Source organism: Ptychodera flava, chromosome 11 (assembly GCF_041260155.1).
Source record: "Ptychodera flava strain L36383 chromosome 11, AS_Pfla_20210202, whole genome shotgun sequence".
NCBI classification, from domain to species: Eukaryota; Metazoa; Hemichordata; class Enteropneusta; family Ptychoderidae; genus Ptychodera; species Ptychodera flava.
This window is the reverse complement of record NC_091938.1, coordinates 21,595,518-21,609,566: the sequence shown is the minus strand read 5'-3', so window position 1 is coordinate 21,609,566 and position 14,049 is coordinate 21,595,518. Positions and strand designations below refer to the sequence as shown.

The 14,049-nt window shown below is 38.1% G+C and overlaps 1 protein-coding gene across 1 annotated transcript; it reads left to right on the top strand.

Moving 5' to 3' along the window:
* Nucleotides 1-10,870: 10,870 nt before the first annotated feature.
* LOC139144411 (galactosylceramide sulfotransferase-like) lies at nt 10,871-11,686 on the top strand. Its single transcript, XM_070715113.1, has one exon. The coding sequence runs from the start codon at nt 10,871-10,873 to the stop codon at nt 11,684-11,686; it is 816 nt and encodes a 271-aa protein (XP_070571214.1).
* Nucleotides 11,687-14,049: the final 2,363 nt, after the last annotated feature.

Sequence of the window (14,049 nt, the reverse complement as noted above, 5' to 3'; positions counted from 1 at the left end):
AAACACCCTCCGCTTCGACTATACCAAACAAATTTCGGATACCCAACTTTTTAGATATTCGACTGCTTCTTGGAGAGTCCTCAGAACATGGCCATCTATGTCAAGTGAAGTCAGTCCAGCAAGAAACGCCATGTAAAGATGCTGAAATGATGATAATAGAGGGCGCTTCAATGAACAACAGACTAGAACAGGGCTTTTATGTTTGTTTTCGGGAAGAAGGAAAATAATTTGAGTGTGAAAAATCTAGCCTCATAGATAAATTGTTGACAATCCGACAATAAATTTTACTATTTTTGTAAATCCTAATCCAATTAAAATGGATTAGGTATTACATTTTAAAATTTCGGTATACCCAAAAGGTATGCTGGGATATGTTGTGCATGGCGACAGACCCGTTGCATGGTTCCATACGCGCAGCCGCAGACGGGTTGACCGAATCCCTTCAATTGTATGTAGAAATTATGAAATACCCTCAAGAATGTGAGTTTTGATTGCACTAGTACTGTCAAATACATATCCTCTTCATAAAAGTTGAAAGTTAAGGTAGCATGCACCTCGAAAGTGAAAGCTTAAACTTTTGCTCAAACTTTCCTCAAGGAATATTTCAACCATTCTCCTACTTAATGAAAAAGAAGTACTAGGGGTCACAATGCAAATTTTGGTACTAGAAAGACAAATTACCTGAGATTTCCCGACATTTGAAATTCAAAATGGCCGACATCCCTGTGTTAACTCTATTGGGAAAAATGTAAATTTTCGATTTTCAAAAAATCTAAGGAGGTGAAAAGCTTTAAAATGAGCCTCTACAAGTGGTAGAACAGAAAAGAATTGGAAAAGTTTCAGAGTCCAAATATCTGTCTTCGAGATGACTTCTGACTTAATATCAACATTCACATGACCTTTGAAAAAAATAAATATAACTTGAATAGGCCAAACAATGTTTTTATTAAATCCATCACCCAACGGGCGAAAACCCATTTACAGGATGAGGTACCTATGACCCACTACCCAATGGAGCAATGAGGAGTAGAGTGCCTTGCCCAAGGGCACATCACGGCATTAGAGTCTCGAACTCACAATCCTTCGACATCCGTTACTCTGGACATAGCAAGTCTCGAAAAACCATCTTCTGATAGTGAGTCCGGTACCCTAGCCTCTGCCAAACGGCGCCTCCGTAAACTATTGTCCAAATTAAACGTTACATAACTGGAATCGTCAACGATGACTTGTGAAAAAGAAATTTATACACTTTGTTTTATGCCAATGTACAAACCTTACGCCATACTGCACTGAACAATGCAATCTGAAAAACACTGAAAAGTATATTTTGGAGAACGAAAAAAACCCGATGAAGTACTGAATAAGTCTCTGTGACGACAATAATTGAAAAAATAATCAATTTAATTTACTGAGTAAGTCTATCAATTTCACAGCTGCAATTAATGAACAGAAAATCAACTTAAACAAGAAAGTGTCAGCCTGTATCTCTGTCGTCTCTATCGTCACCAGCACATCACTTATAACCGCGCCACCGTTGCTATTATCATCATCATCACCATCATCATCATCATCATCATCATCATCATCATCATCATCATCATCATCAACATCATCCAGTTCATCATCACAATGCTCGTTCCCCTTTTCTCGTTTCCTCCACCTTCTCTTCGTCCCCGTCTCTTCCTCACCATCACCACCACCACCACCACCACCAACAACAACAACAACATCACGATCATCATCATCATCATCATCAAAGTTGGTACAAGAACATTGACTTATGTAATGCATATGCACGTCGATTTGTTTCACGATACGATCCAATATGGCTGCAGGGCCACCATTTTCTTACAATTTTTTCACGTCTGGAGTTATAACTCAGACATATCTTAACCGATTTTATTCAAAGTTGGTACAAGGGCTTTGATATATGTCATACATATGCACGTCAATTAGTTTCACAATGCGATGCAATTTGGATGCCTGGCGGCCATTTTATAACGATTTTTCCTGTCTGGAGTCGTAACTTAGCCATTTTCCAACCAATATCATTCAAAGTTGGTACAAGTACATTGACCTATGTCATACATATGCGTGTCAATTTGTTTCGTGGTACGATCAGCCTGGCGGTCATTTTATAACGATGTTTCCATGTCCGGAGCCAAAACTAAGACATGTCTTAAGCGATTTTATTCAAAGTTGATACAAGGACATTGTCCTATGTCATACATGTGCACATAAATTTTTTTGGTGATATGATCCGATATGGCTGCCTTGGGGCCATTTTGTAACAAATTTTTCAGAGGCAAAACTCAAACATTTCAATTAAAGTTAGTACAAGAACCCTAATCTATGTCATACATGGGCTGATCAATTTGTTTCATGATATGATCCAATATGGCCATCAATGGCCATCAAAGATGCACATATTTTTCACCCAGAGTCACCCCACATTAGCTTGCTACCGTCTCAATATTTTATGTGTTGATGCATTACAGGTTGGACATGTGAACTTTTTCAAACAAACGTTTGTATCAAAACATTCAAATGAGGTTAAAAAGGCCAACTCTGTTAAAATGCTACAATAAAAAATCTCCAGCCAGCTTGCCTTGATCTTTGGTACATACTTGGTACCTTGCACAAACTGTATCCAACTTATTGTCCCACAAATGCGTGGCTACTTTTTGTTTAGCTCCGCTGTCAGCAACACCGAGCTTATAGGTGGCAATGTTTTCTTTGTACATTAACAGCAAGTTATCATATGCTGCTTGTAATCTAGTCATAATTTTAAAAACAACTTTCATCCATGATTGTATGTGGTACGTTAAACCACTCAATTGCACTGAGGTATTCGGTTTTGTATGGTTATCACTGTCATTACTATTGCATAAATTCCCATCAATATTGTCTTCAGACATGTCTCGTTCAATTCAATAGTTGAACCACAACTGTGCTACAAACTCATTCTCGGTCATTAAGCCCCATCTGTGTTGCAATTAATGAACAGTACTCTGTCCTCCTTGACAACTTGTAGTCCATGTACTCGTAAACAACTGGGGACTGTGTCATCGACAATGACTTGTTATAACGTCATGTTAGAATTATGTGAGTACAATAGGGCGAGTCGTAAGGGTGTTCAACGATGATGTCTGTCGTACGCAACTCAAATGAAAACAGTCATGTAAAATGTCGAGAGGAAATGCCGCACGCTTAAAACCAGATTAAACACCATTATGTTATTAATGTGGATCTTCGTTTCGTGCAAAAAAGAACCACATTTTGTTAGATTTTGGTAGAGTTGAAGGAAGGGGAGGGGTCAGAGGGTAGATCTCACAGGGATCTCTAAGTTGATATCTCAGAGGGTCTCTTAGATAGATTTCTATGAGCAGGCATCCTCAGAGCCTCTCATATAAACCCGAAATTACCGGTGGCGTGAAATATAACCGAAAAAGTCATATATTAAACGAAGATGAAGGTGTAATGTCATGCTGGCCGTCAAAATTTGTACTGTGTCGGGCAAAATTTAGCGGGCGAAACTATGCAGACACAAAGGACAAGGGATATCCAAAATGTCGAAAACCGTATTATTATAAAAAACATGTTTAAAGGAACATAAGCAGTAACTTGTGGCAAGTTTTTCAGTATTCTGCGTCTGTATATATCAACTACCGCGTCTGTCATGCTGAAATTTCCAGTATTCTTTTTGTCAACACAGCTTGTATATGTGTAGTGATCATTATTTATTGTTTATAAATGAATTCTAGTCCGGACCTGAATACAATGTTCAACAATAACAATGTAGATTATACTCTTATAGGTTTTGTTGATATGCTAAATACTTGGCTTTAAATTACAGTCATGGAATTCAATGCAGAAAGTGTAGGGAAACCACAATATAAAAGTTCTGAAAAAATAGAAAAAAGATACAGCTTATGGAGCTTTAATAGCTTAAAGTTTACATGCACACACACCTAGCCTTGAAATACTCCGTAAAGCATTTTGCCGCCATCTTGAAAAAACCAACCATACTAGCGTCCAGAGTTGTTAATTTCGGACTTAGATTAATGCCAGCATCCGAGCGGAAATTGGGAAACAAACTTGTTGCCCCCGGTTTAGCAACTTTAAGATAAATTGAAGTTGACTGGAATGGAGCACACTGCAATGCTTTATCGTAGAAAAGGATACAGGTCTACAAGTGTGATAAGTGCAGAGGTAGGGGCACCACATTTTCTTCAGCTGTGTGGTACGGCCAATGACCTATTTTGGGATTGAATTCGAAGTGGATTCAGAATGCATATTGAGTTGGCGCTTGGATTTCAACCAAATCGCATATAGGCCTATTTCGAATCGGTACGATACGAAAATTATACTGAACGATCTTTTGAAGACATTTTGCAAATATATTTGAGAATGGAGTCTGCTACTGTCTAACACATGGTAGCCAAGTTTGAATAATATTCTATGAGGTTGGCAGCCACGCTGTGAGATCAGAGGCCTCTGAGATTTTGCATCTAAGATATGGCAGCTCAGGCATCTCTCATATCTGTCCTCTCTCCCGTCTCTGACCCAGGGTGCTCTCAAAAGTCAGTTCTACCCCCTATTTTGATACTCTGCTCAAGTTCACTTTCTTAAGGAGAGAGTACCTCGCAAGACACTGACAGTGTTTGTCAGTGTAGATTTAGACCTAATGTGGGCCGGGGATTCCGGTATTCGCAGAAAATTGACATACTTTATTTCAATCTAAAGTGTGTAAGCCAAAAAGGCGACTTATGCGCATGTTTGGCAAAACTGGCGACCCCAGCGTTCTATTCATTGCAACTCGTCAATTCAGTCTCTTCGTGATCGGTAAAAGCGGTAGGGCACTGAAAGCTTTTATGAAACAGGTGAGTAAAATTAATTCCAATTCCCAATTTCGTTCGTTCTGCCTCGACCATGAATATTTCTCCTTTTTTCATCATAATCAGGAATATTTGTTCCCTTCCGATTTGTTGACTAAAATTTATATGAAGTCATTTATTTCAATTATGCAAGAACTCATATTTCCGTTTCTGTCGTCTGCTTTAACTTGCTATTTATCTGCACATGTATCTCCATCAAACTTTGACCGTTTGTATGTCCATCTATCTGTCCGTCAAACTCTGAGGAAAATTCAACTATTATGCAAATTTATCATGAATTGTGTGAAAAATTGCAAGAAGGAAAAGAATGGGAACTTCATTTATTTCGAAAATGTTTCTAACTCAATGTGCTACCCATTATTTATTATGTTGAATAATTCGGGCAATCGCCCTTTAGGTGTTCGAGTGAGTTATCCGATGCAAGTCAAAGTTAAAGTGGAAGGGTGAATGAAAACTTGGCCACCGTGTATTCCGAAGCATCGCATCGGACCTATTGACTGTAATAATTAAACTTAGCCGTGGTCTTGTAACAATTTTCAATGACGACTACCCCTCCACGTTGTCTGGCGAGAGGCAGGCACTGTGATATTGTGAGTTCGCCTTGTTAACCACATTGCCACGTCGAATTTCAGTAACATTCACTGAAGATTGGCAGAGATATTAAAAGAGAAAAATCAAAGGCGAATATTCATTAAACTCGATAATTCCAGCTAATCTTCAGTACCCCTAATTTGGATCGACAAATTATTTATGGACTCTGCATGAACATATTTTGCGTAAGACTCAAAACTTTTGCTCAAACACTCCTAAATGAAACTTTAAAGGAATAGTCCACTCAAAATGTAATCTGCCTTATACAGGTTTCTATGTATGTCATAAAAGCATTTATCATTACTTTTTGCACAGAAACAGCGATTTGTTGAAGTTATCTATGAAAATAAATATCAAAATCAGGCAATATGGAGACCTTTTTAGCCGACTGTGCGCAGCCATATTGTCTACTTCCTCGCAAAGCATGTCGGGAGAAATGCCCGGATGATGACGTAAAGTTTTCGTGTTTTGGTGCATTGGCTAGGGGGTCTGATCTAGGGAGTCTCATAAATAGCTTATGCCTGCCTGTAAGTATTAGGGATGTACCAATAATCGTGGGCGAGATTTCGATAAGGCATTCTGAATGATTCGAAACCCGAAGTGAAAACACCGCCTCTAAAAATTATTGCCGGTAAAGATTGCCACTGACATTAGTTTTGAAAATTATAAGTGCAGTGCATGTTTTTACGTATGCAAAGGCCGTTTCCAAGAGAAGGACTTCGTCGGCAGTTTGACGATCCACAATCAAATTTGGATTAGGAAAAGACTTCAAGATGATGCTGTACCACAAACTTACAGTGGAAAGCAAATGCATTGGTGAAAAGAGGACATACAAGGGCGATATATTGTGGGAGAGACTCTCCATAAAAGACAAGAGGTTCATGGTTTAAATATTTATGATTTTTCTGAACCGCCGGAGAGTTTGTTGAGATCATCTTTCTTACAAAAAGTTAACTTATTATTCTTATTATTTTGATGACATCGCATTGGTATTTAAAACATAATGTTATTATGTTACCAAATCAAGAAGAAAAATCAGAAATCTGAGCAGGAACAAATTACTCGACATTTACCGATATTTGAAATTCAAAATGAGCGCCATCCCTGTGTTAATTCTTTGGGGGAGGGGCAAGGGAAAACATTTTTTCTATTTTCAAAATTCTATGGCAATGAAAATATTTCTGACCCAAAGAGTTTTCAAATGAGCCCTCAGTTAACCAGAGAAGTATTGGAACAGTTTGAGAGTCCGAATATCTGTCCCCGGCGCGATCTTTGATAATAGTGTTACTGATCATTAGATAGGTTATATACAATATTTAAGCAATAACCCCCGCCGCAGGAGGGTATACACGAGATTTTGGTACAATGCGCGACATATAGCACGAGCCGATAGGCGAGTGCTATATGGAGCGAATTGTACCAAAATCGAGTGTATACCCGACTGCGAAGGGGGTTATTGCTATTATATCATATCAACTTGAGTGTATTTGTTGTCTTACTTGGGTATTTTCATAACTCTAAGCCCCAAATGCAGAAAACGGACGTCTGAGAGATCGAACGTCGGAAATTCTGCGCCCGAGACCGAGCATTTTTATAAGGATTCCGTTCAGGCACACAGTATCCTACGATAAATACGCATTACGTCCATATCGACATTGCATTTTATTCACATGCAACACGAACGATACTTGTCAAAAAATACCTGCTGCACTCACACAGAAAATGGGTCAAGAGTTCAAATCAAAAGAAAAGAGTAACAATTTTTTTCGTAAGTTTACATAAGAACAATAGTCCTGGCTTTTTTGGCATACTAAAAATAGTTTTGTCTAATTCTGTACCGCATACCGTCGCGACATTCAGTGGTGGCACAGTGAAGTTACAGGATCTATTTTTGATTGATAATTTGGACGTTATAATTGTACCAGAAAACAAGCAGTTTTAAAATAATCCAGACTTGCTATGACTGCAAGTGTGATGAACAGTTGTGCAAATTCTGAGTGTGTTGCCCGATGCAGGGAGAGCTGGACGCTGACACTGCTCGTTGCATTTGATGTCAAATATCGTCGCAGTCGCCAGGAGTCATCCCATTGTTATTTTGAACTTCTTGGTCTACGTCGTTAGGACATCCCGATCTGTTATAGCCCAAACTTTGGTAAATAATATCCGAAATACCGTTACTGTGAGGAAGTGTCAATTTATTTGTGTATGAACGAATACTATCTTCATTTTAAAGAGCGGTACTAGGATATATCGCGTCTCGACTCCCGCAAAGTGCACGGTGCGCTGTCGCCCTAATATTTGTGTGCATCATACCCCAAACGTGCTGCTTCAGAGATGTCTTTCATCATCGATCCCAACTTATTTACACCAAAAGGTGAGTTAAAGACCCACACTTTATCCGTGTATCAAAATTCGGTCTTCGGTCTTTGAAACAAAGTGGACTGTTTCGGTCTTTCTCGAGGGTGTATGGTTTAGATAGGTACGTTCAAATGCACCGACCGGGCAATGTTCGAAAATGCTGGTTTAGGGGCCCGTTTTAGCACTGCTATCAGTGCTAAAACAGTATTTTAGCATCGGTGGAATGAGCTCTCGTCCAATCAGAATGGCGCATGGTAGCATGATATAATATAATTTTGAATATACAGCGACTACATAATATAACAAGCATCTTTTATGAATCAAAAGCATTTTGCGTGTATGGAGAGTATTTTTTAAGTTGTATGGATGTCTCAACCACTAGGCCTTGTCTAACATCGAAGTAGTGAAACCTTGTGACTCATATTGACACAAGTCAGACGGCACCGTGAATTTTGCTCTCAAGAAATGTTAAAGTTGGTTCGAAAGTAGTGACCGTGGAATGACTATTGGATACTTTTTTGAACTCGGGTCGCAAACGTGGTTCTAATGAAACTACATTCTATTACTCATCAGTCAATTCCATCATTGTCGAGAATGGCTGTCAGTAAATCCATTCGTAATTACCGCAAATGGATTGATGCCTGGCAATTGTCGGTCGCTCTATTATCGTTTTTGCCATGTTAAGTTCTCCATTTGTGCCTGGCTTAAAATATTAACTATTATAATTGTGCTAGGACACAAACGATTGACCTGCCAGGGTGCGACCGATGTCTTTTTCGATCGATTAACTCTCTACCTGCCCATTAATTGCCATTCGTTGCCATGCAACAATAAAAAGGGGACAAGTGTTAGTCATATGACTGTCGCACACCATAGAGCACCAGATAATCAAATAATCAGATTCTATGCTCACCGAGAGGCAGCCGCGACAGGCAAAAACAAGTCTTAGGGAAAAATCGTCTACAGTTGTGCAAATCACATAAGCTTCTTTCAGAATTGTTCCAATTTGCATTCATAACAAAAGTCTGCTGACATTTTACAGTAGTATGAAATCTGTTCATCATGTGGTAAACTCGCTAACTGCGGATTCTCTGTACACCCTTTTAATATGCCAGCAGTGAAGGAAAGCCTTTCTTCGCATCGTTTGCGCGTGTTAGTATCTGAAATCTACGGAAGCATCTTCCGACAATTAGGTAGGAAAAGAATCTCGTAATTACGAGATTTAATCCTCGTAATTACGAGATTTTAATCCTCGTAATTCAGAAATTGTAATGCTTGTTAAAATCCTACTAGATTAAAAAATGCGAGATTTAAAAAAATATTTTCCTTGCAAAATGTGGCGTGTATACGCTTTCATAGCAAACCGGTCAATTTTTTACCTCATTTTCATTTGATCTTGGGATTTGTTAACATTACACTGCCAATGTTGTGCAGAGAGAAGAGGACGAGAGAGCGGGCCTTGAACGAATAGAAACAGCTCAGAGCCATGAACATGAAGTTATTAAGCGGTATGTTAATGAATTTTTCAATGCCAAGGCATTCGGGGGCATTAGGGGCATTCAGGCAAAAGATCGAATTAATCTTGTTGTATTCTTTGATATTGATATTTGACGAAATCGCGATATAGTGCTTGCTTGTCCCCGTAAAGTATATATATATATATATATATATATATATATATATATATATATATATATATATATATATATATATATATATATATATTACTTCAAGTACAAAGTAATTATATCTGTTACTTAAATTTCATTCATTTAGCATGAAAAGCATTGAAATGTCTTTAATATAGAAGATAACTAAGTTGTTTGTCAGTCCATATCCGCTGGTTAGTTTGATCTAAAGATTTACATTTCATTTGTATTTCAGTCTGCTCAGGATGCAGTCACTACAATGTCCTGCTTTGGCTTGTGTTCTTCGTTTCCGGTTTGTACTTTTATTACAACCTAACATCCCAGAGAGGTTTTCGAGGAAAAGAGGTGAAATTAATATTTTGTTCGCCATCATCTTCATGTAACTTTATGCGAATCACTGTCGAAAAACTATCACAGGTATTCTGTTTTGAGGCTTGCTACGCTTTTCCGTCATGAATGTCATAAGATCGGGTTGTGTCATGCGGTTACATCGATAAAACATGATGTGGCTAAAATTAAGTATAGTACACGGTTGGTTTTACCTAAACCGTCAGTGCAATTGGGACTCTTTGTGTTTCGTAAATTGAGATTAATATCCGCACTGCTCAGTGCAAAACCTCTGCAATGTTAAAAAAAAAATCTTTGCAACAAGTAACATATCGGTGACAAAATGTCTAATTTCAGGTTTAATGATCTCCGATAATCATATTTCTCCATGTATGTCGTTTAGTTTTAATTTCATTTTTGTCATAATTACACGATTTCGTTCAGTTTTGTCTGTTCATATACCAAGTTATACTAGATTTCCATGATTAATCAGTTCAATATTCGAGCACAAATGGCTATTTCATGGCTTTCTCAATATCCTTAAAAAGGTCTAGCGCCGCCAAAAGAACATTGGTGCAATTTCACAAAATCTTCTGATCTATATAAATTGATCTTTCTGATAAGTGGGCTTCAATATTAAATCTGTTCATAAATATATATGCTTATCGGCTGTTAAGATGGAGAAACCTTGCTATTCAACATTGCAGGATAATGGAAATTGCAGGATAATGGAAATTTAGTTTAGCAATACCTGTCTTCCCTATTACTGGTAATGTTTCTATATTAGGTATTTACTGTTTGTCCGCAGTTATGCAGTCATAAAAAGTGGAGACTTAAACAGGGAACAACAAGTGGGAGTAGACGTCCTACGATACAATGATAGGAAGAAGCCATACAGTCGCCGACCAGTGAATAACTTTGTTTTCATCAAACCTGAAAAGACTGGCGGGAGTACAGTTTCCTCCCTCTTCTTGCGGTATGGCATGAAAAACAACCTAGTGGCTGCTCTGAAACCAAGACAGACAAAAGGCTTCGTTATTATTAAAAATGGATAAAGAAAAAGGCAGACTGGATATCTTGTATTACAACTGCAGTGATTTCCAAGGGTATAATTATTTGTGTCAACATATCCAGACTTATGACCGAGCTGAATTGGACAGCACCGTCCACGATGCCAAATACACGACAATTATTCGATCTCCGTTCACACATCTCAAATCCAAATTTTACTACAGCAGGCGAATTCTGAACCTGTCGATGTCACCCGACCCTTTTGCGATTCACCTCAAAGAGATTGAGAAAACAGCGATGAAGGACGAACAACTGCGAAAAGAAACAAATTGTTTTCATTTTCGGTTTGGTCTCAAAATCACCGAGAACACATCGTCTGCTTTTGAAGACTTCAGACAGTTCGACGATGAGATCGATTTGGTGATGATGATGGAAGACATGGACGAGTCGCTCGTTTTACTGAAAAAGCTAATGTGCTGGGACTTTGACGATATTGTCTATCGCTCATGCAAGGTGCATGAATATTATCAACCACCGACCACTGACGCAATGCGAGATATCATTACAAAAGTGTCCCATGCAGACATAAGGCTTTATGACTATTTCAACAGGACATTCTGGGAAAAAGTGAAGAACTACGACGGCGACTTCGAAGCTGACCTCGAAGAATTTCGATCGTTTCAGAAAGCGGCCACGGGCAAATGTGAAGCTAGTGAATGCAGTGACTATTGCAGGAATTTACAGGGGGACGTGAAAGACCTGGTAAAGATAGTATACAATCAGCAAGCAAAATGGATCGATGTGTTGAAGTCAGTAGTTTATCCTACCATACTTGTACTAGCCGCATTTTAGCATTCGACCCCGGTTTTTGACCAATTAATGATACCATGGTCATGAGCATTAATAATTTTGCGATGGTTTCATTTATCGTGTTTAAACCCTGGGCCAAAAATATATGCATGGTCACCCTTTCAGTGTCTTTCAACATGTCAAACAATATAAGTATCTCGTATTAAACAAAATTCATGAAAAATTGCCGACTTTGTCCCTTTAAATATAGTGCTTATACTTTTGGAAGCTCCCTACCTCTCTGAAAAACCATTACATCAAATGTTTCATTAATATTTCGAAATTTGTAAGTGCATTAGGCAAACATTTTTATAGAAACGGATATACCGTAAGGCATATAAATCTAACCTGTATTGGGATTTGTTTCGCAAAACTGTCAGTTTGTACATCAAAATTAACGAATGGAATTATGATCAATGGTAAAGCAAAAAAATCAAATGGTGCATTTGTCTCGTTGCGGAGGTAACCATTCATAAAAGAATGGCATTTTACACCCCATTGAGCAACGTTAAAAATCAAGACATCTGGCTGTTAACCACCAGTTAAAGTAGACATAGCATCGATAAACGGCGGTTGAATGTTTAAATTAAGTTAAGAGCAGTGAAGATATTACGTAATATATACATTTTGTTGTTAATTATTTTAGAATGCTATAAACTGAATACACATATGATATTCGAACGTGCTAGTGTTGTACTGTGAGAGTCCTGAATAAGTGAATGTAATATGTAAACTGTTGCCCATATAATAACTTTAGGACACAGATTCTCCACCTACCGGTCTGAACACGCGACACGTGCGCTCATATCTACAGTATGTTCTAAAGGCGTTGCAAATGTAAACGCTCACTTGGTGACGCCGTCAGTAGCATTTGGCGACATCTTGCGGGGCGGACTATTTTTATTTATTGTCATATTCTTCGCACCTCTGTTAACTTTGTTGCCATAGTCAGGATTTCTGATAAAACTAAGTAACTGTTTTTATGGAGAGTGTTTTCTTCTTAGATTTTCGTCTACGATTTTCCGTGTTTTTCCGTCGAATTTTCACCCATCAAATTTGACAGTGCTATGTAGGAAAAGGCAGTTTGTGGTACGAAACGTCCTCCCCTCTCATTTGCAGAAATAAACAGAAATCGAAATGATTTTTGCGTAATCAATCAGCCATGTGGTTATGAAAATTGGTAATATCCATTTTTTGTTACTTTACTCTGTCCTGTGTTAGAAAACGCCCGCGTTTTCGACAATGTTTATGTTGTTTAAAATCAAGATGGCGGCCACTATCGATCGGCCATGCGGTTTTTGAACAACGAAAATTGCCAATCAACTGGTAAAGTGTTGTATACAGTATGACTTGCGAGGTGTATACCTTCCTAAAAGCTACTTTCTAGACTTGATTTTTATTCTAATAATATTATATAGGGCTCAGCCCTTGGTGTCGCGCCAGGGGTTAAGATTGGTAATAATAATAATGTTATTTGTATTGATCATTGCATGATAAAATAGAATGATTTGTTATATACGTTTGTATGACAACTATGCACAGTTTCCCTCTGATGAAAGCAGTTCACGTACGTAAGCTTACACGACGTCAAAACCTGCAGCAGTGCAGGTATAGATTTTCTGTATTGTGTAAAAGTGTTGGACAAAAATTTGCAATTTTTACCATGATAACAGCCTATGGTCTTAAACAAGGGACGTATTATGCCATCATTATCATTGCAATGGTAACCTCACTGCCCACCTTCCACTTGCAAGTTGAAAACTATAGCGTTTCGTCTAAAAACTGACAATTTTTGAATCTAGTTATTGACACAGGGGGCGCTTTCTAAAATTCAATCCCTGCATGACAGTTTTCTCCCTTTTTCTATTTTTTTATGCGTGATATTAACGGTCTTTTGTACCAGCGACAAGGTGGATAATAACACTTACAGGCTAATAAAAAATATAAATTTTATAAATGGCATGTTATAAAATAATAATTTGCACGTTTCATATTTGTTTATTTACGAGTACTCAAAAAAAAAAACATCGCGGGGCCCATGAAAGTAGGGTACACTTCCGGTTACTCGCATGGTATATTATGAATCTGCGCATGCGTAGTCAGTAAGCCGCTGGCGCGACTATTAATTAAAATTAATTCTTTCGATATTTCGGAATGCTGTTGAGGTTTTCGCGACGCCATTTTGAAACTTTAAGCAGGTTGGCTTTTTGGTCGCAATTTTTTCTCCTCCCCTCCATGTTTGAAGCTAATCCAACTCAGCATATTTCAGTCATCAGCTGTAACTTTTGACTAAATTTTCTCTACTCTGTTTCAATGTATCAACTACAGAATTTTACTATAATCAAATCATCATGACCAATGCCCGG

Bases quoted from the DNA above. Each gene is read 5' to 3' on its own strand.
- LOC139144411 (XM_070715113.1), top strand. From the start codon at position 10,871: ATGGATAAAGAAAAAGGCAGACTGGATATCTTGTATTACAACTGCAGT.